General features: G+C 37.9%; 1 protein-coding gene across 1 annotated transcript; it reads right to left on the reverse strand.

Moving 5' to 3' along the window:
• Positions 1-14,230: 14,230 nt before the first annotated feature.
• Positions 14,231-15,172, reverse strand: LOC108399533 (olfactory receptor 14A16-like). The gene has a single exon (XM_017664352.3). The coding sequence runs from the start codon at positions 15,170-15,172 to the stop codon at positions 14,231-14,233; it is 942 nt and encodes a 313-aa protein (XP_017519841.3).
• Between the last annotated feature and the right edge of the window lie 7,885 nt (positions 15,173-23,057).

Genomic DNA, 23,057 nt, shown 5'->3' on the forward strand with positions numbered 1-23,057 from the left:
ATGAATAAGTGCTGAAATGTAAATGTGTATATATTTATTTATATAAGTATATACATACAGATATAAATATATACATATATATGTAATATATATAACTAAAAACAAAATTTTGTTTTCACTGACAGCAACATTGCTTTTCACATAAGATATTCATTACATCATGTAGAAAGAATCAGAAATTTGTTTCTTTACCTAAATAACAATTTATTGATCGAAACTGTCTGAAGTTACTGTAAGACAAATTCCAATAAATTTCAACTAAAATAAGCAGCGAAGAGATGCAACAAAGGGCCAGGCAGTTTATTTGAACACAGTCCCCAGGTGATGTTCCTCGGTCTGAACACAGGCCGGGGAAGTCACACCCAGAAGGTCAGGCAACAAGTTTTTAAAGAAGGCAGGGGGAGGGAGAGCAAACGTGTACAGCGGCGTGAGGATTGGCTCACCTAGGGTATGTGGGGGTCTCTCATTGGCCTTTAGCCAGGTACTGGAAAGTTACCACTAATCTTTCAGCTTGGGGGAAGGGCTCTAGTTGGGAGGGTTATCTGATCAGGCTCTGGAATGTTGTCAGACCGGAACCTGTTGGTCTCTTCGCCTCATGAGACCTGAGCTTGTCTATCAGGCTCACCCATTCCCCTTGTGCCTCCATCCTTACAGTTACTATTTTGGAATTCTGGAATTCATTTGAATGTTTGCAGCTACATTCAGAAATCTTAACTGTTAAAATGTAGTTGATAATAGGTTGATTGCAGACTCCACAATGTTAGTGACTACACATCCCCCATCATTCAGTGCCATGTCACACTGAACATTGTAAACAGCTCCTACATTTTTGCATTAGCAGACTGGATCAAGAATGGGCAACAAGAGTCTTGTTTTCTAAATATCATATTTATATATTCTGATCACATATTGCTGTGTGCAAAGAAAGGATCTGGTAACCACTGTCAACATCCATGGATGTCAGCTCTTGGTTTAAGGAAGCCACAACTGTTTTGATTTATTTTGTTATTAGTATTCATTATGCATAAATACAAACATGTTATGGGTGAATTTAAGAAGCTACTGCATATAACCAGGGATAGAAGTCACCCCCAAAAGAGCTGAGAAGGACACAAGTTTTACCTTATGATGTTCCCTTCTGTTTAGAGATTGTCAACAGAAATCTATGTGAATGGGGAAAATCTGACTTCCAGAATTATCAAATTGTAAGATTCAATTGCCCAGATTTCAAAAATAAAATCACCCCAAAACTCAGGTTGAATATAATCACAAAATACCCCAAATAAAGTAGACAAGAGAAAGAGAAACAAAGTTATAGGCATCACACTTTCTGATTTCAAACTATATTACAAAGCTATAGTAATTAAAGCAACTTAAATTGTTATAGCATTATGATGTTAAACATTATTTCCACCGTTAGAGAAACCAAAAAAAAAAAAAATAGAATATATACAAGTAAAGTGAACAGGTAGTTAAGATTTTCTTTTTACTACAAGAAAATCAACTAAGCACAAAAGAAGGCAGTAATGGAGGCATTTAGAAGCAAAATAACAAAAGGCATATAGGAAGTAAATAGGAAAATGGTAGATGTAAATTCTTCATCAGTCAATATTTAAAGATTAAGAGCATACAATGAAAGAATTTTTTTAAAAAACAAAAAAAACTTGATGATGTTCTCAGGACACTCACATTATATCCAAAGACACAAGTAGTTTGAAAGCAAAAGAATGTAAAAGGATATGCATAAAAGTAGTAATAAAATCATATTAGTTTGATGATACTTTATCAGGTAAAATGACTGTAGATCCATTAAGTTTAGAACAACAAAAAAGATATTTTACCTTAATTTAATTTTCAGATCAGTGAGAAAGTGAATAATTATAAATATTTTGTATCAAATTATCAAAAAACAAATTCTCAAAATATAAGAAGCAAAAATTATATAAGAGAATTTAAGGTTCTACAATAATATAATATTGATATAGCACTTTCAAAATTGGATAAATCAACCAAAGAAAGAGGGATAAGAAAATAAAGCATGGAAAACACAATAAATGAACTAGAATTACCACAAATAAGCACAATTCTACACTCAATAAAAACAAATATTCTTTTAAAGTACACATGAAAAATTTTCCATGATAGATGCATAGTAGTATATAAAGCAAGTCATGAAAAAATTTTAAATGCTAGATATCACAGGAAGTATGATTTGTGATCAAAAAAGGGTGAAGATAGAAATTAATAAAAGAAGGAAAATTGGAATAATCAGAAATATATGTGAATTGACACTCAATGAATGGGTCAAAAAAGAAATACTGCTACATTTTTATAATTCAAGTTGCTATTTGTGTTTCCATGATTACTAATGATGTTGAACATTATTTTTGAGAGGATGGAAGGGAAGAAATTTAGCAGAATGTATTCATCTCACCAAATGATTGGGTCATATTTCAATCTAATCATGCCCAGATCATCCTCAGAATATCACTCAAAATATGAGATATTATTTTTTCAAGCTTCAACTGATGTGGAAAATACAGCAACATTTCTTAGAAATAGAGAATGTATCATTTAGCCATTTCATAAATGATACAATTAAGCTCTTGAAAAACACAAATGTGAACTCAATAGGTCTACTTATTTATCAATTTTTTTCAATAGATATATTGGAAATTTTATGGAAAATGAAAAATTAGGAAGTAAAAAAATATATTCCTCTTCTATATTTTTATTGTAAGAATATAGTCTATAATACTAACATAGAAAATATGTGTTAATGTTTATGTTATCAGTAAGGCTTCCAGGCAACAGTGCATATTACAATTAAGTTATGTCAATAAAATTTATATGCTTAATTTTACCTGTGTGGGGGTGTGGCTTTCCTAACCCCTGTGTTTTTCAAGTGTCAAATGGACAACTGTGCTTTATTTCAACAAAGTAATTCTTCCCTCTAGCATTGATGTTTTGCTTCATAATCAGTATGCAACCAGTTGATATTATGAACAATATAGGCTCCACCTTTCTTAAAACTTAATGTGGCAAGAGCCCAGCGCTTGGTGAAAGGGGTAAGATACAAGCCCTGGCCCGGCGGGACCTGAGCACACCTCCCCCCAGCTCCCGGCGGGAGGGAGAGGGAGCCCAGGACTGCTAAACACCCAGCCCCAGCTACCCGCACCAGAGCACAGACACAGTGCATATGTGGAGGGCTGGAAACTAGGGAAACAGGGCAACGAGACCTCTGAGAGGGTTCCAAAGCTGACGCCCCTGTGACAAAGAAAAGCAGGTGCTTTTTGAAAGTCATAAAGGGACAGGGACATAACAGCTGGACGGAAACAACAAAGGTCACAGTCCAGTGGCTGGAAATTACAGGGAAAACTGGGCACACTAACCCCATGGAGGTAAACAGCTAAACAAACCCCCCTCCCCGTCCATTACCCCTCTGGGCTCTGTGAAAGCAGAGAAGCAGCCTAAGGCAGGCCCCGCCCACTCAGAAAGGGAGTTTTCTCCATATCGGCCAGGCAAGACACAAAGACCCAGTCTACACGCAATTACCCAACACAAGCCACTAGGGGTCAAAGTTGTCCCAGTAAAGAAAGGCCAGTAGCAAGTGAAAAGTTTGGACCTACCAGCTGACAGTCAATAGCACCTGTCAACATGAAAAGGCAAAAAAATATGATCCAGACAAGACTAACCAAGACAGCTTCAGCATCTGCTACATCTTCCCCTGAGAAAGAACCTGGGGAGATAGATTTAGCCAGTCTTCCTGAAAAAGAATTCAAAACAAAAGTCATAACCATGCTGATGGACTTGCAGAGAAATATGTAAGAACTATGGAGGGAGAATAAAGAAATAAAACAAGCTCTGGAAGGACTTCAAAACAGAATGGACGAGATGCAAGAGACCATTAATGGACTAGAAAACAGAGAACAGGAACACAGAGAAGCTGATGCAGAGAGAGATAAAAGGATCTCCAGGAATGAAAGAATTTTAAGAAAACTGAGTGACCAATCAAAAAGGAACAATATCCGCATTATAGGGGTACCAGAAGAAGAACAGAGAGAAAAAGAGATAGAAAGTGTCTTTGAAGAAATAATTGCTGAAAACTTCCCCAAACTAGGGGAGGAAATGGCCTCTCAGACCACAGAGGTACACAGAACTCCCATGACAAGGGATCCAAGGAGGGCAACAACAAGACACATAATAATTAAAATGGCAAAGATCAAACACAAGGACAAAGTATTAAAGGCAGCCAGAGAGAAAAAAAAGGTCACCTACAAAGGAAAACCCATCAGGCTAACATCAGACTTCTCAACAGAAACCCTACAGACCAGAAGAGAATGCCATGATATACTTAATGCAAGGAAACAGAAGTGCCTCGAACCAAGCTTACTGTATCCAGCATGATTATCATTTAAATATGAAGGAGGGATTAAACAATTCCCAGACAAGCAAAAGTTGAGGGAATTTGCCTTCCACAAACCGCCTCTACAGGGCATCTTACAGGGAGTGCTCTAGATGGGAGCATTCCTAAAAAGAGCACAGAACAAAGCACCCAACATATGAAGAATGGAGGAGGAGGAATTAGAAGGGAGAGACATGAAGAATCACCAGACTGTGTTTATAATAGCTCCATAAGCGAGTTGTTATACAGTAAGATTGTAAAGAATCTAACCTTGAACCTTTGGTAACCACAAACTTAAAGCCTGCAATGGCAATAAGTACATACCTTTCAATAATCACCCTAAATGTAAATGGCCTGAATGCACCAATCAAAAGATGCAGAGTAATATAATGGATAAAAAAGCAAGATCCATCCATATGCTACTTACAAGAGACTCACCTCAAACCTAAAGACATGCACAGACTTAAAGTCAAGGGATGTAAAAAGATACTTCATGCAAACAACAGAGAGAAGAAAGCAGGTGTTGCAATTCTGGTATCAGACAGAACAGACTTCAAAATAAAGAAAGTAACAAAAGACAAAGAAGGACATTACATAATGATAAAGGGCTCAGTCCAACAAGAGGATATAACCACTATAAATATATATGTACCCAATACAGGAGCACCAACATACCTGAAACAAATACTAACAGAACTAAAGGAGGAAATAGAATGCAATGCATTCATTCTAGGAGACTTCAACACACCACTCACTCCAAAGGGCACATTCACCACACAGAAAATAAGTAAGGACATAGAGGCACTGAACAACACACTAGGACAGATGGACCTAATAGACATCTACAGAACTCTACATCCAAAAGCAACAGAATACACATTCTTCTCAAGTCCACATGGAAAATTCTCCAGAATAGACCACACACTAGGCCACAAAAAGAGCCTCAGTAAATTCCAAAAGATTGAAATCCTACCAACCAACTTTTCAGACAACAAAGGTATAAAACTAGAAATAAACTGAACAAAGAAAAAAAAAGGCTAACAAACACATGGAGGCTTAACTACATGCTCCTAAATAATCAATGGATCAATGACCAAATTAAAATGGATATCCAGAAATATATGGAAACAAATGACAACAACAACAACAAAAAGCCCCAACTACTGTGGCATACAGCAAAAGCAGTCTTAAGAGGAAAGTATATAGCAATCCAGGCATATTTAAAGAAGGAAGAACAATCCCAAATGAATGGTCTTATGTCACAATTATCGAAATTAGAAAAAGAACAAATGAGGCCTAAGGTCAGCAGAAGGAGGGACATAATAAAGATCAGAGAAGAAATAAATAAAATTGAGAAGAATAAAACAATACCAAAAATCAACGAAACCAAGAGCTGGTTCTTTGTGAAAATAAACAAAATAGATAATACTCTAGCCAGACTTATTAAGAGGAAAAGAGAGTCAACACAAATCAACAGTATCAGAAACAAGAAAGGAAAAGTCATGACGGACCCCACAGAAATACAAAGAATTCTTAGTGAGTACTATGAAAACCTATATCCTAACAAGCTTGGAAACCTAGGAGAAATGGACAACTTCCTAGAAAAATACAACCTTCCAAGACTGACCCAGAAAGAAACAGAAAATCTAAACAGACCAATTATTACCAGCAATGAAATTGAAGCGGTAATCAAAATACTACCAAAGAACAAACCCCCCGGGCCAGATGGATTCACCTCAGAATTTTATCAGACATACAGGGAAGACATAATACCCATTCTCCTTAAAGTTTTCCAAAAAATAGAAGAGGAGGGGATACTCCCAAACTCATTCTATGAGGCTAACATCACCCTAATACCAAGACCAGGCAAAAGACCCCACCAAAAAAGAAAACTACAGACCAATATCCCTGATTTACTTAGATGCAAAAATACTCAAAAAAATATTAGCAAACTGAATTCAAAAATACATCAAAAGGATTGTACACCATGATCAAGTGGGATTCATCCCAGGGATGCAAGGATGGTACAACATTCAAAAGTCCATCAACATCATCCACCACATCAACAAAAAGATAGACAAAAACCACATGATCATCTCCATAGATGCTGAAAAAGCATTTGACAAACTTCAACATACATTCATGATAAAAACTCTCAGCAAAATGAGAATAGAGGGCAAGTACCTCAACATAATAAAGGCCATATATCATAAAACCACAGGCAACATTATACTGAATGGCGAGAAGCTGAAAGCTTTTCCTCTGAGATCGGGAACTAGGCAGGGATGCTCACTCTCACCACTGTTATTTAACATAGTACTGGAGGTCCTAGCCATGGCAATTAGACAAAACAAAGAAATACAGGAATCCAGATTGGTAAAGAAAAACTTAAACTGTCACTATTTTCAGATGACATGATACTATACATAAAAAACCCTGGAGACTCCTCCCCAAAACTACTAGAACTGATATCAGAATACAGCAAAGTTGCAGGATACAAAATCAACACACAGAAGTCTGTGGCTTTCCTATACACTAACAATGAGCCAACAGAAAGAGAAATCAGGAAAACAACTCCATTCACAATTGCATCAAAAAAATAAAATACCTATGAATAAACCTAATCAAAGAAGTAAAAGACTTATACTCTGAAAACTACAAGTCACTCTTAAGAGAAATTAAAGGGGACACTAACAGATGGAAACTCACCCCATGCTCGTGGCTAGGAAGAATTAATATAGTCAAAATGGCCATCTTGCCCAAAGCAATATACAGATTTGATGCAATCCCTATGAAACTACCAGCAACATTCTTCAATGAACTGGAACAAATAATTAAAAAATTCATACGGAAATACCAAAGTCCCCGTATAGCCAAAGCAATACTGAGAAAGAAAAATAAAGTTTGGGGGATCTCACTCCCCAACTTCAAGCTCTACTATAAAGCCATAGTAATCAAGACAATTTGGTACTGGCACAAGAACAGAGCCACAGACCAATGGAACAGACTAGAGAATCCAGACATTAACCCAGACATATATGGTCAATTAATATTTGATAAAGGAGCCATGGACATACAATGGTGAAATGACAGTCTCTTCAACAGATGGTGCTGGCAAAACTAGACAGCTACATGTAGGAGAATGGAACTGGCCCATTGCCTAACCCCATATACAAAAGTAAACTCAAAATAGATCAAAGATCTGAATGTAAGTCATGAAACCATTAAACTCTTGGAAAAAAAACATAGGCAAAACCTCTTAGACATAAACATGAGTGACCTCTTCTTGAACATATCTCCCCGCGCAAGGAAAACAACAGCAAAAATGAACAAGTGGGACTATATTAAGCTGAAAAGTTTCTGTACAGCAAAAGACACCATCAATAGAACAAAAAGGAACCCTACTGTATGGGAGAATATATTTGAAAATGACAGATCCGATAAAGGCTTGATGTCCAGAATATATGAAGAGCTCACACGCCTCAACAAACAAAAAACAAATAACCCAATTAAAAAATGGGTAGAGGAACCGAACAGACAGTTCTCCAAGAAAGAAATACAGATGGCCAACAGGCACATGAAAAGATGCTCCACTCGCTAATTATCAGAGAAATGCAAATTAAAACTACAATGAGGTATCACCTCACACCAGTAAGGATGGCTGCCATCCAAAAGACAAACAACAACAAATGTTGGCGAGGCTGTGGAGAAAGGGGAACCCTCCTATGCTGCTGGTGGGAATGTAAATTAGTTCAACCATTGTGGAAAGCAGTATGGAGGTACATCAGAATGCTCAAAACAGATTTACCATTTGACCCAGGAATTCCACTCCTAGGAATTTACCCTAAGAATGCAGTAATCAAGTTTGAGAAAGACAGATGCACCCCTATGTTTATCGCTGCACTATTTGCAATAGCTAAGAATTGGAAGCAACCTAAATGTCCATGGATAGATGAATGGATAACGAAGATGTGGTACATATACACAATGTAATACTACTCAGCCATAAGAAAAGGGCAAATCCTACCATTTGCAGCAACATGGATGGAGCTGGAGGGTGTTATACTCCATGAAATAAGCCAAGCAGAGAAAGAGAAATACCAAATGATTTCACTCATCTGTGGAGTATAAGAACACAGGAAAAACTGAAGGAACAAAACAGCAGCAGAATCACCGAACTCAAGAATGGACTAACAGGTACCAAAGGGAAAGGGACTGGGGAGGATGGGTGGGTAGGGAAGGACAAGAGGGGGGAACAAGAAGGGGAGGCGTTAAGATTAGCATGCATGGGGGGTGGGAGAAAGAGGAGGGCTGTACATCACAGAGAAGACAAGTAGTGACTCTACAACATTTTGCTAGGCTGATGAAAAGTGACTGTAAAGGGGTTTATAGGGGGGATCTGGTATAGGGGAGAGCCTAGTAAACATAATATTCATCATGTAAATGTAGATTAATGATAACAAAAAAAAAAAAAGCAGTTCCTGTGTGGTGACCTCCAATGAGTTCTACAGTTCTACACAATGGTATAAAGGGCATATAAAAGGGTAGGCAAAGATTTGTTTGTGCTTATACAGAGGATCAAAGCCTAATTTGGCTACCCCGAAAATAAACTAAGATACGATATGAAAAAGAACTTCCAACATCAGCACTCTATTGAAGACTCATGCCAGAAGATTATCATGAAAAAATCCCAAAAAAGATCCACGTGCTGCTACAGGTGTAGATGCACTCATCCCAGCGGTTCCTGGACTTTCCATGGGAATGAAGAAGTAGATATTTAAGCTGGCCTGTGCATACAGTAAAGCAACAAATTTGACTGGATCTACACTGTTGGAACTCAACCAAGAATTAGAAGTACAAATTGTAGTGCTCCAAAATCTGACAACTACAGACTATCTACTGTTAAAAGAACATATGGGATGTGAACAGTCCCCAGGAATGGGTTGTTTTAAATTGTCTGATTTCTCTCAGACTGTTCAAGTTCAGTTCGACAATATACACCATATCATAGATAAGTTTTCACAAATGCCGAAGGTGTCTAACTGGTTTTCTTGGTTTCACTGGAGATGGCTGGTAATTATAGGTATTCTTTGGTTATGTAACTGTATTTCTATTAAGTTAATGTGTGTGTGCAATTTAATTAGTAGTTTAAAACCCATACATGTTGAAGTTACTCTACAAGAAGATATGTCAAAGAAATAATCAATCTTCCCATGTTTTCTTCCGCCTGCAACTTCTACAGCTTTTCTTCTTTCTTCCTAATTACAACCCCTAAATAGAATTCGTTCCTCATATTGAATTTACCGTGTATCACAATTCTTCCAAGTGGTAAAGATACCTCAAGACAAATGCTGGGCATAGAAGCCACAGGGCATAAATATGCAAAGAAGTAAAAAACTAACCCTTTCAAACAATATGGCTTCTCTCTCACTTACCAACTCTATATTTCCCTGTTTGGCCCCTGAAGATGACTGGTTAGCCAGAGACGGGTAAGATTCCTCAAGGGAGGAACAACCTAAGACAGGCACAGTCGCAGGGGGTCCATCAGGTGAAAAATTGGGGATCAACAGAGGTGAGGCTTAGAACCTCCCCCCCTCCCCCCCCCGTTCTGAGAGGAATCTGCTGCATCCGTGGATGTCTTATTGCCCTTGTCTAGCTTGGATTAACACATAGTCTATAGGCACACACCTGATCACCTACATTTGCTCTCTTACAACACTAAACTATGTTTTCTACCTTTATGTTGCATCTACCTACCACTTCAGCATTTTATTACAAATAATAATAATAAAGAGAGAAATGTGGTATCCACATATAAATCAAGTATAAAAATCAAACGAATATTCGTTTTGGAACTGACTGTTTATAGTTCATAATGCATGATCAAAACCGAAAGTTTCTGTGATGACTGCCCTTGTACTATTCACCATGTAACTTATTCACTATGTAAGAATTTGTTCTCCATGTAAGAACTTGTTTGTTATACTTCACAAGATTGGAGACTGACGAAAATTAGGCCTGGGGTGGATTAATGATTATACATTGAACATTGAATCCCCTATACAGAATTTTATTGTTGTGAACAACCATTTGATCAATAAATACGAGAGATACCCTCACACACACACAAAAAAGTGCACACTTCCAATTGTATAATAAATAAGTAACCGGGATGTAATGTATAGCATAAGGAATATAGTAAAAATATTGTAATAACTTGGTATGTTGATAGCTGGTACCTAGAATTATCATGTATATAAATGTTGAATCACTGTGTTGTACACCTGAAACTAATGTAATACTGTGTGTCAACTACCCTTCAATAAAAAATAATTATCTAGAAAAAAAAATAAACTTAATGTGAAGCAGTATTACTTGCTATAGTTCTTCCAAAATAAAAAGTTTACGAATGTTACTGGGTATAACTACAGGGTGAAAATATGTTCTCAGCTCAGGGCCAAGTACCTTCAGTGAAAGGGAGACATAAAATGGGAGAAATCTGTTTATTGTTCACAAGCTGCTGTCCACTTCTGCTCACCAGTGTCTCTCATGATCAGGCTGCAAAAAGGGGCCCCTCCCAACCTCTCCGGTGGTCCAGATATGCCCTCCCTCCCCGCTGTTGTCACTTTTGACATGGAGATGGACTACTCTCCACCTCTTGGAAACACCAGTACATATGGAGATGCACTGAGGCCAGGCAAGTGATTGTACAAATATTGCAATTTTACCCACACTGGGTAGTAGAATAGCTCTTACCTGGATTAGTTTGTGCAGAAGGTTGAACATACATATCCCAAAATGATTTCAATCTGTCAAATATTTGAAAATTTTCAGGTTCTCTAACTATGGAAAAATACAAATTAAAACATCATTAAGCATTTTTTAGCTATCAAATAACTACAGATTCTTATAATGGTCTCCATGAATCTGTGGAAGAAAGTTTCTCTTTCCACAGCTGAAGTGTTACAAAAGTTTTATGTATGTTACAGGACATCTATTTGCACTAGGCATTAAGAACTTCAGACTCTTTATATGCACTGAAATAGAGATTTTAACTGAAATCTAATATCTCTAAGTTAATTAGAATATAGGTTTTTATTTGAGGAATTTAATATTTAAATATTTCTGTGTACTTAAACTGTAACAATTAGTTGGCAAAATGGAGACCTACCTATAAAATTATTGTGTTGACAGAATAATATTCTATAGAAACAAAATTGTATTTTCTAAGAATTTTTACTGACTTACTGCCTTAGTTTTTCTTTCCCAAATTAAAGGCTATGAAAGCCTTTCACAATTAGTGTAACTGGGGAACTTATTCTTGAGAACATAATTAGCCCCTGAAGTGAATGAAACAATATAGAAAGGATCCTATAGGATTTAAGATCAATCCAAGTGTTTGGTATTGATTTAGTTACTGCTGTGGGAAACTGGCACTCAGTGCCACTTCAGATCATTTCAGGATCAGGGTGAGAGATAAGCCTCAGATGTGTATGTTGAAAAAACAAGTATAGATTTCTAGCTGCTCTTAATTCCCATTGGTTTCCCAGAGGTAAAGCTATCTGATCCCAGACTGGTATGAACCACTCCATGAACAAAGCCCTTGATGTTATGTCCCAGAAACCCTAGAACAGAAAACAAGTGCTATAGTATGTAGCCAAGGGGAGCTATCAAGTTCCAACTGTGCTCAGTGGCAACAGCCAGCAAGAAAAAATGAACAGTGAAGATGAGTATGTGCAGGAAAAATATTCCCACACAGTTTTGTGTCTGGTGCTTCTTGGCTGACTCCTGACCACATAAAATGTACTCTCTTTTGGCGCATACCTCGATGAATAGTAACACAGGCATTTAATGAGGTGTAATAACCACTATTGCAATGAGGACTTAGGACAGTACCATCACCGTGAGCGTTCCCTCATGTCGCCCTTCTGTAGTCAAATGTTCCCTCAAATATATCCTTTGTAATCCACCATTCTGCACTCCATCCCTATATTTTCCATTTATGTGTATAAGTGGAATCAAATCACATAATGTGTATGTTTTTAGACTGGTTCTTTCACTCATAATAATGCCTTTGAGGTTTACCCAAGTTAGTAAGTACATATATGTAGCTCTTTCTTGTTATTACTGAGAAGTATTTCAGTTTATGAATGAACAACTTTTGTATCCATTAGCAATTGAAAGAAAATAATATTTTATGCATCAAATTCATAAATGATAACAATAGATATTTATTACAGTGTTTAGATAATTATAGTTTTATGACTATACACAAATATTAAAAGTTAACCAGCAATAATCAGCAGTAGAGAACCAATCTGATGATTGATGTGTCAGAATATCCAGTTATATTTTTATTAAATACAGGATATCATCCCAAGTTAAGATTATATGGTTATAGTATAGATTAGTTGCTGTTTGATTTAGCATATATCCAGTAGCAATTAAATACTCATTTTTCACATAAAATAAACTATTAGTAGAACTTCAAAGGTTTTGTACAGAAGTAGTGGGTAAATTTATGTGAATAACTTAGGAAAAAAGTCAGTCATGCCATCAACATCATTATCAATATCACCATCACCATTATCACCAAAAATAACAAAATTATTATCATCAAGATTACGATTCCAATACATCAACAAACTGTTGTAATTCTACTCACAATTTTACCAGGAGGGAAAGGGATAGGCACTTGGGAGGTAGAGAATGTTGAGTGGACAGAGAGATTTGCCATATATAATAGAGAAATATGCCATAATTGGTATGGAACCTTAAAAACATACCATTTTCAGAAAAAAAAAGGCATATAAAGGAAATGAGGAGAGAAAGAGCATGGAGCAATTAGAAAATTGGGAAAAGTCGGAAAGAAGAATGAAGGGAAGGCAATGGAATAAAAACCAACATAAGAAAAAAGAAATGAATTTCCATGCAAATGTATGGCATTCAAAAATAAGCTAGAAGTGAATTTATATTTAGCAGTAAATTTATTTTAAATTAAACTTAAACAAAAGAAATTAAATTTAGAAATAAATGTAAAGGAACATATTTTAAAAGAAAATTAAAGTACATTTATTGTATTGATAAATATATTTAAATGTAGACATTAACAAATGAAAATTTAGAAATATAAACTGTGGGGTAGAAAAGTGAAACCTCTAAAATGTATGTCCCTGAACATAGAAGGAAAACATAATCTCCTTCCTCACTTTGGTCTCCTCTTTCTCAATGAGAACTGGCATATCTGAACACTCATATGACTACTCTTAATAATATCATGATGGGATTCTGTTGAAACTTGTTACCTATATACTATACTCTTAAATTCTCTTGCCATTAGTATAGTATTCACAAGTCTACATTTGAGGAATCATTTAATTGATCATTTAATCTCTGAATTCATAAAAAATACTTGCCAATCAAACAAAGTAAAAATAGTACATTTGAAATTACACAATTTAATTAGAACTATTTTAAGAGTAAACTGGAAAGAATCATGACAAGGAATTATAATTCAATATGTTTGAAATTAAAATCATCTAAAGAAGGAATGAAGTTGGTGTAGATGACGATGGATATGAAATTTAAAAATTCATTATTCTGTACTTAAGTACTGTTGATGTGACAATGAGTTAAACATTTCCAGGCTGACAATCGCCAGGGTACTCCTCTGAGATTCAGATCCATGAGCACAGAATGTGGCATCATGTGTAGCAATAAAAATGACCTAGTAGGTGTGCAGCAATTTTTAGAAAGATTTACATGAATCAAATATCTATATAATTTATGTGGTAATATATTCATTGATATTTCAGATAGTTACATTTACGGGGTCTGTTTTCCAGCAAGAAATTTGCTAAGGGCCACCTTCATGTCTCTGTTTCTCAGGCTGTAAATGAGAGGATTTAGGCTGGGAGTTAAAAGAGAGTATAATATGGACATAAAGAGGTTCAATGATGATGGGGATTTTGAAGCTGAACCTAAATATGCAATAAATCCAGAGGATAGAAACAAGGTCACCACAGTGAGATGGGGAACGCAGGTAGAGAAACACTTGAACCTGCCTTGCCCAGAAGGAATTCTTAGGATGGTGGAGAAAATGTAAACATAGGAAACAACCATTAAAATGAAACATACAAAAGCAAAACAGCAACCAACAATAATAAACACATATTCTAGAATTTGATCACCAGAACAAGCAATTTGGAGCAGTGAGGGAACATCACAGAAGAACTGATGAACTGTGTTGGACCCACAGAAGCGGACAGAGAAGGTTCCTGCGACGTGAAGGGATCCGTAGATGCTCCCACTGACCCATGATGCCATCACCATCTGAACACAGGCGCCTCTACTCATGACAGCCTCATAGTGCAGAGGGCGGCAGATGGCAGCATAGCGGTCATAGGACATCACCAAGAGGAGGGCAAACTCCGTGCCAGCAAAACAAATTAGGAGGAAAACCTGTGCGGCACATCCCATGAAGGAAATGGAGTGGCTGCTGGTCAGAGAGTTTATGATGGATTTTGGGATAGTGACAGAAATAAAGCAGATGTCAATCAAAGACAAATTCTTCAGGAAGAAGTACATGGGGGATTGGAGATGCTGGTCAATGGTGGTGAGGGTGATGATGAGGAGGTTCCCCATCACGGCTGCCACATAAATGAGGAAGGAGAGTGTGGCACACAGTCTTGGTAGCACCTTGTTTTCAGAGAATTGCATAAGCAAGAATTCTGTTATGACAGTCACATTGGTTAATTCCTCAGGCATGATGATTGTCTGCGCAAAGAGAAGAAAAAGTATCGTATTTCATATACTTGTATCCTCAGTATGTCTTTCTCAGTTGTTCAATTATTTATTGATTTTATTCTTTTTCAGGGGTATTTTCATGCTCATTATTTTAGTTGCAAATAAATAGCACCTCACATTCAATAATTTCTTCAATTCATGTAAATACTTAGATTAAGAAAGTTATTAAAGGAAAACTAGAATTACTTACAAAATGGTAGCCTGGAATTGATCCATAAATATAAGAAGATTACTTCACCTTTCCATAAATGAGGGTTTTATTTGACTTTGGTGGAAGAGGTAAAACAGTATAATTTTCAATAGAAAAGAGCAGTTTGATTGTTGTAACTCATACTAGTAAGTATGCTTTCATTCTGTATGGACTATTTATTTGATTTTTTTATATGCTTGGAGAAGCAATATAAAGAACTCCCAATATCATTTTTTTTTTAGTTTTCTCTACCTTAATTCAGAATAGGTAAGTGAAAGAGAGGAAAGACAGGCAGAGCTAAAGATTTTCTTTGCCATGTTTGCCTGAGACAATGACAGAGGCTGGGGCAATAATGCATATCATCCACATGGTGAAGATCACAAAGGTATCTAGTTATTCAGTCTACATCAGCTGTCTTTGAAAAACTAACAGAAACCTAGAAGTATCCACACATTCTAATTTTTCCATGTCAACTTTTCAGGAACAAATTGTTTTTAAAATATTTTCCTTCAATAAGGATACATGCCTGGCATCCAATCTAATTAAGTTAAAACATAAAGCTGTCAGTCTCTGAAAAGAAAGTGGATGGATTTATATAGGTTTTGGGGAAATCCACTTACCTATTAGAAATCCACTTCCCCTAATGCCAGCGGTCCATTCTTTAAACACTATGAAACTGAAGCCAAGAAATAGGTTTATAGAGGACACTTTCTCACATAGGAAAAATTCCTGGATGAGTTGAATCTTTTGTCTAAAAGGACATTTCTCCTTAAATATCTTGTTGCTCTAAGTGCCAGTGCATTTACTCACAGGGACTCTTTTCTCCACTGACAAACCCAGGTTCAAGGGATATTTATATTGATCTTACAATATTGTGAGTGATTACAGGTGACTAATTAGAATGAAATCTAATTAAGCAAAATATCCATGTTCTTCCAATTCCTTCTACTGTTAAACACTAAGGGCTGGAAATACAAAGATTTAAGTCCCACTTTGGATAACTTTTATGCCCAAGGGGGAGTCTGCTTGAAAGAATTACCTTATTAATGAAAAAAAGATTACCTTAAAACACTGCAGTGAACTTTACATTGTGAAGTAACAGAATGATGTGAATTCATGAACTTATACCTGGACAAATGTAATTGGCTATGTCAGTTTCTTTTACTACCTATTTTGATGTTATTTAATATTTATCATAAGCATAGTATAATTTCTTACACCATATAAAACATGCAAAATATGACAAGATGGAGAAGCTGAAATATCATTTCTCACTTTTAAAATTTATATCTCAGGCAGAAACTGAAAAGTATTACTGTATTGACTTTTGAATTTTCCTGTTACTCTGTGATGTATAAATGCAACAACGTATGTAAATATAAATGAGATTTTGCTATAGTTTTTTCTACTGATTAGTTTTTTAATAGATTTTCCAGGAACATATAATAATACTACATTTAAAAAAATCTTTGCATATCCAGTTTAATTTCAATAATGCAGGGTTAAGGGTGTTGACTCCATGTCAGGTCAAAGATCCACATGCAACTTTTGACTCAACCAAAACCAACTAGCAATAGTCCAATGTTGGCCAGAAATGTTAATGGTAATATAAACAGTCATTAGCATATTCATGTGTTACATGTATCATATATTGTCTTATGGAAAAGTCAGCTAGAAAAAAATAAAATGATTTTCAATTTGTGACAAATGTCCAAAAAATTTCCAATGTGCCTATTGAAAAAAATCTATATACAATTGGGACTGCAAAGTTCAAGCTCATGTTGTTCAAGACTAAACTGCATTTCTGAATACGGACATGAAAATATTAAAACTTCTCATGTTTTTAAAATGTGATTAAATTGTAGGAGACTTGGTGAGAAGATGTCAGAGTAGGATGGCAAGGCAAAAACCTACAATCATGTACACACCAAGGAAGCAACCACAGCAAAGACGAAATCCTGAAAATGACCTGAAATTGCAGAACAGGCCATCCACACCTGGTGTGGAAGAGAAGACCACACTGAGAAGGGTAAAGTGGCAGAGCCATGCTCAACTGGGACTCAATCTTTCCTCCAGACTGGCTCACAGGAGAGAAGGAGAGGAAGGGAGTGGGAATCCTGCACACCTGACCCTGGAGATCTCCACTGGGAATATGAGTCTACATAGCTTTGGGCTCTGGTGATTAATGGGGGTGGACACCAGGGAGAGTTGGAGCCTCTGGAAGGGTGAGACTCCTGCTGCTGCTTGTGGAGGGCAGATGACCTGCTCCATGGGTGCTGCTGAGACCCAACACAGAGGTGGCTGTTCAAAAGATTTACCAGCATCAGGAAGTATGTCGAAGGGGTGGGGTTGGAGGGAGCTGGCTCTGGAGGAGAAAGTGCAGGTGAATGATCCTCCCCCAGCATTTCCTCAGTCTACATGGTTGGAATCTTACAGGAGCCAGCTCTTCATGCTCCAGCTTCCTCCTTGGCAGCTCAGCCCTGTGATGGTGTTTCTTAGTGTACCTGCCCTGTCTGGCCTGCTTAAGCAGCAGTGGGCCCCCACTGCTCACTGGCAGGCAGAGGATGGCCCTACCCACAATGAGTCCAGGCAAAAATAACTCATGTCAAATAAAAGGCACACAGAGGTGAGCCACTGCCAGCAGACAGGCAGAAAACCAGGCCCTGCTATCAGACTACCAATAGTGCCTAGCTAGATCTCTACTGTAAAAGAGGTCCAACTGGAAAACAATAAAATTACAATAATTACATACCTGTCAATAATCACCTTAAATGTAAATGGAATGAATGTACCAATCATAAGACATAGAGAGGCAGAATGGATAAAGAAACAGAAACCATCTATATGCTGCCTAGATGAGAAAAATTTCAGACCCAAACACATATGCAGACTAAAAGTGAAGAGATGGAAAAAAGAGATATAATGCAAATAATAGGGAGAAAAAATCAGGAGGAGCAGTACTTATATCAGACAGAATTGATTCAAAACAAAGAAAGTACCAAGAGACAAAGTAGGACATTACATAATGATACAGGTGTCAGTCCAGTAAGAGGATATAACAATTTTAAATCTCTATGCATGCAATATAGGAGAATCTAATTTATGAAAAAATATTAACAGACCCAAGGAGAGAAATAGAAAGCAATACAATCATACTATGTGACTTGTATCACCCCACATACATCAATAGATTATCCAGACAGATAGTAAGGATGGAAACAGAGGTACTGAATGACACATTAGACCAGGTGGACTTGACACACAGAGCACTCCATCCCAAAGGAGCAGGATACACATTTTCCCAAAGTCTACATGGAACATTCTCAAGAATAGATCACATACTAGGACACAAAAAGAGACTGAATATAATTCAAAAAGACTTAAATTGCAGCAAGCATCTTTTCAGATCACAGTGGTATGAAACTAGAAATAAATTACAAGAAAGCAAAAAGAAACTGAAACACATGGAGGCTGAATGACATGCTTCTAAATAATGAGTGGGTCAATGAATAAATCAAAAAGGAAATCATACAATACATGGAGACAAAGGAAAACAAAAACAGCAGAGTTGAAAATATGTGGGATACTGCAAAATGGGTTCTAAGAGGGGAATACCTAGCAATGCAGGCCCACCCCAAGAAACAAGAACAATCCCAAATAAATGGTCTAAACTCACAACTTGAGAGACTCGCTGCGAGAGAGGAACGAGGAACACGGGCTTCTCAGGCCCAGTGCCCCAACGCACGCGGAGGGCCTTGCCGTGGGGTCTTTGATGCAGTCTGTAGGACCCATGCGCTTTGATGCGCTCCATTCAGAGCCCTGTTTGCTGGTTTTCAGCCACTCCTCACCCTCTACTCATGCAGCTCAGAACTCATTGCTCTCGATGGGTGATAGATACGGGCGTTTGGGGCAGAGTCCTGCACAGCTGTGGAGGGCAGGCACCCACACACATACCCTCACTTTTCTCCGAGTGAGAAACCACAGGCCCCGACGGATTCTGCTGACTGAGCTGAACTGCCTTTAGGGAGGTCTGATACAGTCAAGGTCAAACTGTTCCTGTCCAGTACATCTAATTTGGATTTTTAAAAAATTTTGCTCCAGCTGTGTGCTCTGTCTTCTTTGCTGATTGCCTAGGTGTTCGTAGTCTCTTTTACACGTAAATGTCTTACTAAATCAGTGTTCTTCAGGGGCTACGAGCTCTGCTCTAGGGTCTAGAGCCAATTCAGGGTCCACAGTGGCAAATGAAGCCTGTGTGCCTATTACGTGACACGTGGGTGAGCAGACCCCTCTGGCTCCCCTGACACCTGGTGACGGAACGAGAGCTGACCGTGGCCGCTGACGAGGCTCCAGGCGCTGAGGTGCCTCTGGGCCTGCAGCCGGGAGCCCTGTCCGCCAGGCAGCGGAGTGGGGGTGGGCGCGTCTCCTCAGAACAGGTCTCCGCACTCTTGGACTGCGTCGGAACTCAGCACCTCCTGCCGGGATCTGACAGGTCCCACAGGGTGCTTTAGTCTGTAAGTGGGTGTCAAATTGCTGTTGTTAAAAGGAAATAAAAGTGAGAGACATCTTTGGCCATCTTGCTGATGTCACTGTGTAATATTTATAATTTAATAATCACAAAAATATGGGGAAATTGCCACATATTCAACCAAAACCTACACATACAGAAGAGAAATAGTTACTGCAATTCAACTATGATTTCTATGAAACTGTATATATTTCATCTATATAGAAATAGAAAAATTTGCAAACAAAACAAAATAAAAATTTATCCTAGATAAAGATAACTTCCCAAATGGGAAAATGATTTTTGGTAAACATAATTTTATAGCTTATGATTAATTATAAGATTGGTATTTTTACATGAAATAATTGCTATGGATGCCATAGATTCACGGTAGGTTTAATTCTTAAGTACCCATGTAGAAATTAAAGTCCCTAAAATCCAAAATAACAAATGAAGGAAACCTGTGTCACTGGGTCACCAGATGCAGGCAAATATTAGCAAAAGTGACAATGTGGGCAACTTGATCAGCTGGTAGTTATCTACCCTAATAGAGCTCTAAAAATCCGTTGTCGTAGACATAGCTTATGTATCACTTAATTGTTACGTGAGTATATGTTATATAAAATCACTTTTTATTACTTATCAATGTCATATGTAAGTAGTTGAAATGCAGACCTACTTAGGAGGGAGTAAGTTAAGTCATGCAACCTCCATTTTCCTTTATTTTTCATAACAAGTCCAGAAAACTAAGCATTATGGAAAGAAGTAAAATGAGGGTGGAGATTGGGATGAATTTCTCTGAGAACATAAGGTTCAAAGCAATCGCAATTACAAACCCATTCTAAAATGTAATGGAGAAGGTTCATAGCACGCAACAGCAAATTAATTTTAACTATGACCTGGAGTTCCTTAGAAAAAGGGCACATAAGTAGTATGGAAAACTTAGAATCTTTTTTGATATCCAATTTTGCCAGAAATTCAGAGATAAGGGCTGTTTTTTTACCCTGATAGGTTGTCAGAAAGAAAATTATCAGGTTGGCTTTATTAAATCTTTGGTCAATAAATGATCGGTGGACACTGATCCTCCTAAGTCTTTTAACTGAATAACACAGGATATGAAAACTTAGACACACAGCTTGATAGTCAATCTGCTGAAAATGCAAACCACTGAAAACCAAAATGTCCTAACATTACCTAGTCTCACATGTATATATTGGAGGAGTAGTGGGGGGGGGGGTGGAAAGGAGTTAGATTAACCTGATTATACTGTCTCAGAACTTAAAGGGCACTTCCATGCTGAAGGAAGCCGCCCCTCATTTCCCTCAGATGACCCTACTGGGATTCTCTCCCTTGCGTGGGGGAGCTGATCACCCTCACACCCACGCCTGCCTCTTCTCATTGCTTCCAAATCCACTATTAGAGAAAAGCTCATTTTGTCCATATAAAGTTAAACCCAGGAAAATAAATTCACCCATAATAATTATGTATGTTTGCTATTTATATCAACCTATAACAGGAATATACAAGTCCTACCCTGGCTTTACAGAAAATTAAATTTTGATTCAGGTGAATGCACTGATACATGAGATGCACTTAGTAATGATTCTGAACTCTCTACGCTGGTGTGAATAGTGGCCTGTGAGTCCAATAGTTCACTCAGTGACATACTGTAATCAGCACTCAATGGAGGCCACAGTCGATGGATACTAAATATCTAAAATTTCTACTGTGCGAATCATACCTTCTTATTTTCTGTACTTGTAGTGCTTTGACACGTACGGTTTTGCTGGCTTTGGGGATGTGCCCTTCTCACCTCACCTATGCAAATTTACCAGCCCACATTGCCCGTCCACCACCACCTTCCGTGCCCCTGCCTGGCTGTCACACTCAGGGTCACTATCTCCCTGACCTGATTACCCCAAAGCCAGGTTCCAGATAAACAGAGAAACTGCTCTGGCCCAGAGCGCAGTGAAATCGTCCAAACCAGCCGGCGCTGAGCCTGCTGGGCCTGCCTCGCCCATGCCTCGCGGAGACGCCGCAGAGGAGCTCCTGCCCACGTTTTCATCTGGCTCCCTCTCCCTCCCAAAGGTCCCCCACCTGGCTTCCTCGAGAACTATGAAAAGTAAACTACCTGGCAGTTGTTTCCTGATCTATTGGCCTTGACATACTTGAATAACAAAACCTATGTTTCAAAACCATTATAAATGGAGGAATTAAAAGACACAGAACATAGGAAAACTGAACTCACATACACAGAACATCAACTCCCTCGTCCATCCTTTCTCCAGGATGGTCCCTCCTGCTAGGCACCAGCTACCTACCGGGGAGTGTGAGCTCTCATGCTGGTGCACCGGGGTGTTGCTGGGGGGCAGAAATCCTGTTGATACCGGGGTTCTTGTTCACGAAGCCGAAGAATGAGCTTCACAAACACTCAAGGTAGGAGAGCAAGGCACAGGCTTTTGTTTAGAGATAAAGTGAAAGGACAGAGCTCCTGGCTCACGCCAGGAGGGGACAAGAGAATCCGTGGTGGTGCGTTGTCTAGGCGGTTTACAGGCAGTTGAGAAAGCAAGGTGGATTCACCTGATGGTCTCTAAGTGTTTATTTTTAAAGAGACACTAAGTTTCTTATCAGTTTTCCAGACTATTTTATGGAGTTAACATAAGAAATTTACTGTTTTGATCCTTTCTCAGAATAGCAGTTTCTTGGTCTGGGAGCACATCAAAGTTGCTTGTTTTGCTTTCAAGGTGAGCTCAGTTACTGACTTGATTAGGGCTGGAGGAGGAAAAGCAGCATCTGGGTAAAGTTAAAGATAAACCTGGCCTTTTAGTGGCTAAAGTAAATTTCACAATAGCCTCATTTAATTGACACAAACAAGACATGGGCTATGCTGAGGTATTTTCTTATCTGGGGGATGTTCAAACATTCCCACCCAGGTTATTCCTGGCTTTTTAGTTTTAACTAATCTTTACTGAAGAATGCTTATATTCCTAGTTTGATATTTCACTTTAGAGAATTAATGTGACTCTGTCTTTGTTTAACTGTTTAATATGGAGTTTTGGTAGGGGTCTTTTTACAGAGGCCCTCATGCTACTCTGACTATACCCATGGTCTCTGTTGCACCGTGTCCCCGGGTTCACAGCCACAGAGAACGC

The sequence above is a fragment of the Manis javanica genome, chromosome 14, assembly GCF_040802235.1.
Source record: "Manis javanica isolate MJ-LG chromosome 14, MJ_LKY, whole genome shotgun sequence".
In the NCBI taxonomy this organism is placed as follows: Eukaryota; Metazoa; Chordata; class Mammalia; order Pholidota; family Manidae; genus Manis; species Manis javanica.

Excerpts from the sequence above, each read along its gene's own strand:
- LOC108399533 (XM_017664352.3), bottom strand. The coding sequence starts at position 15,172 with ATGCCTGAGGAATTAACCAATGTGACTGTCATAACAGAATTCTTGCTT.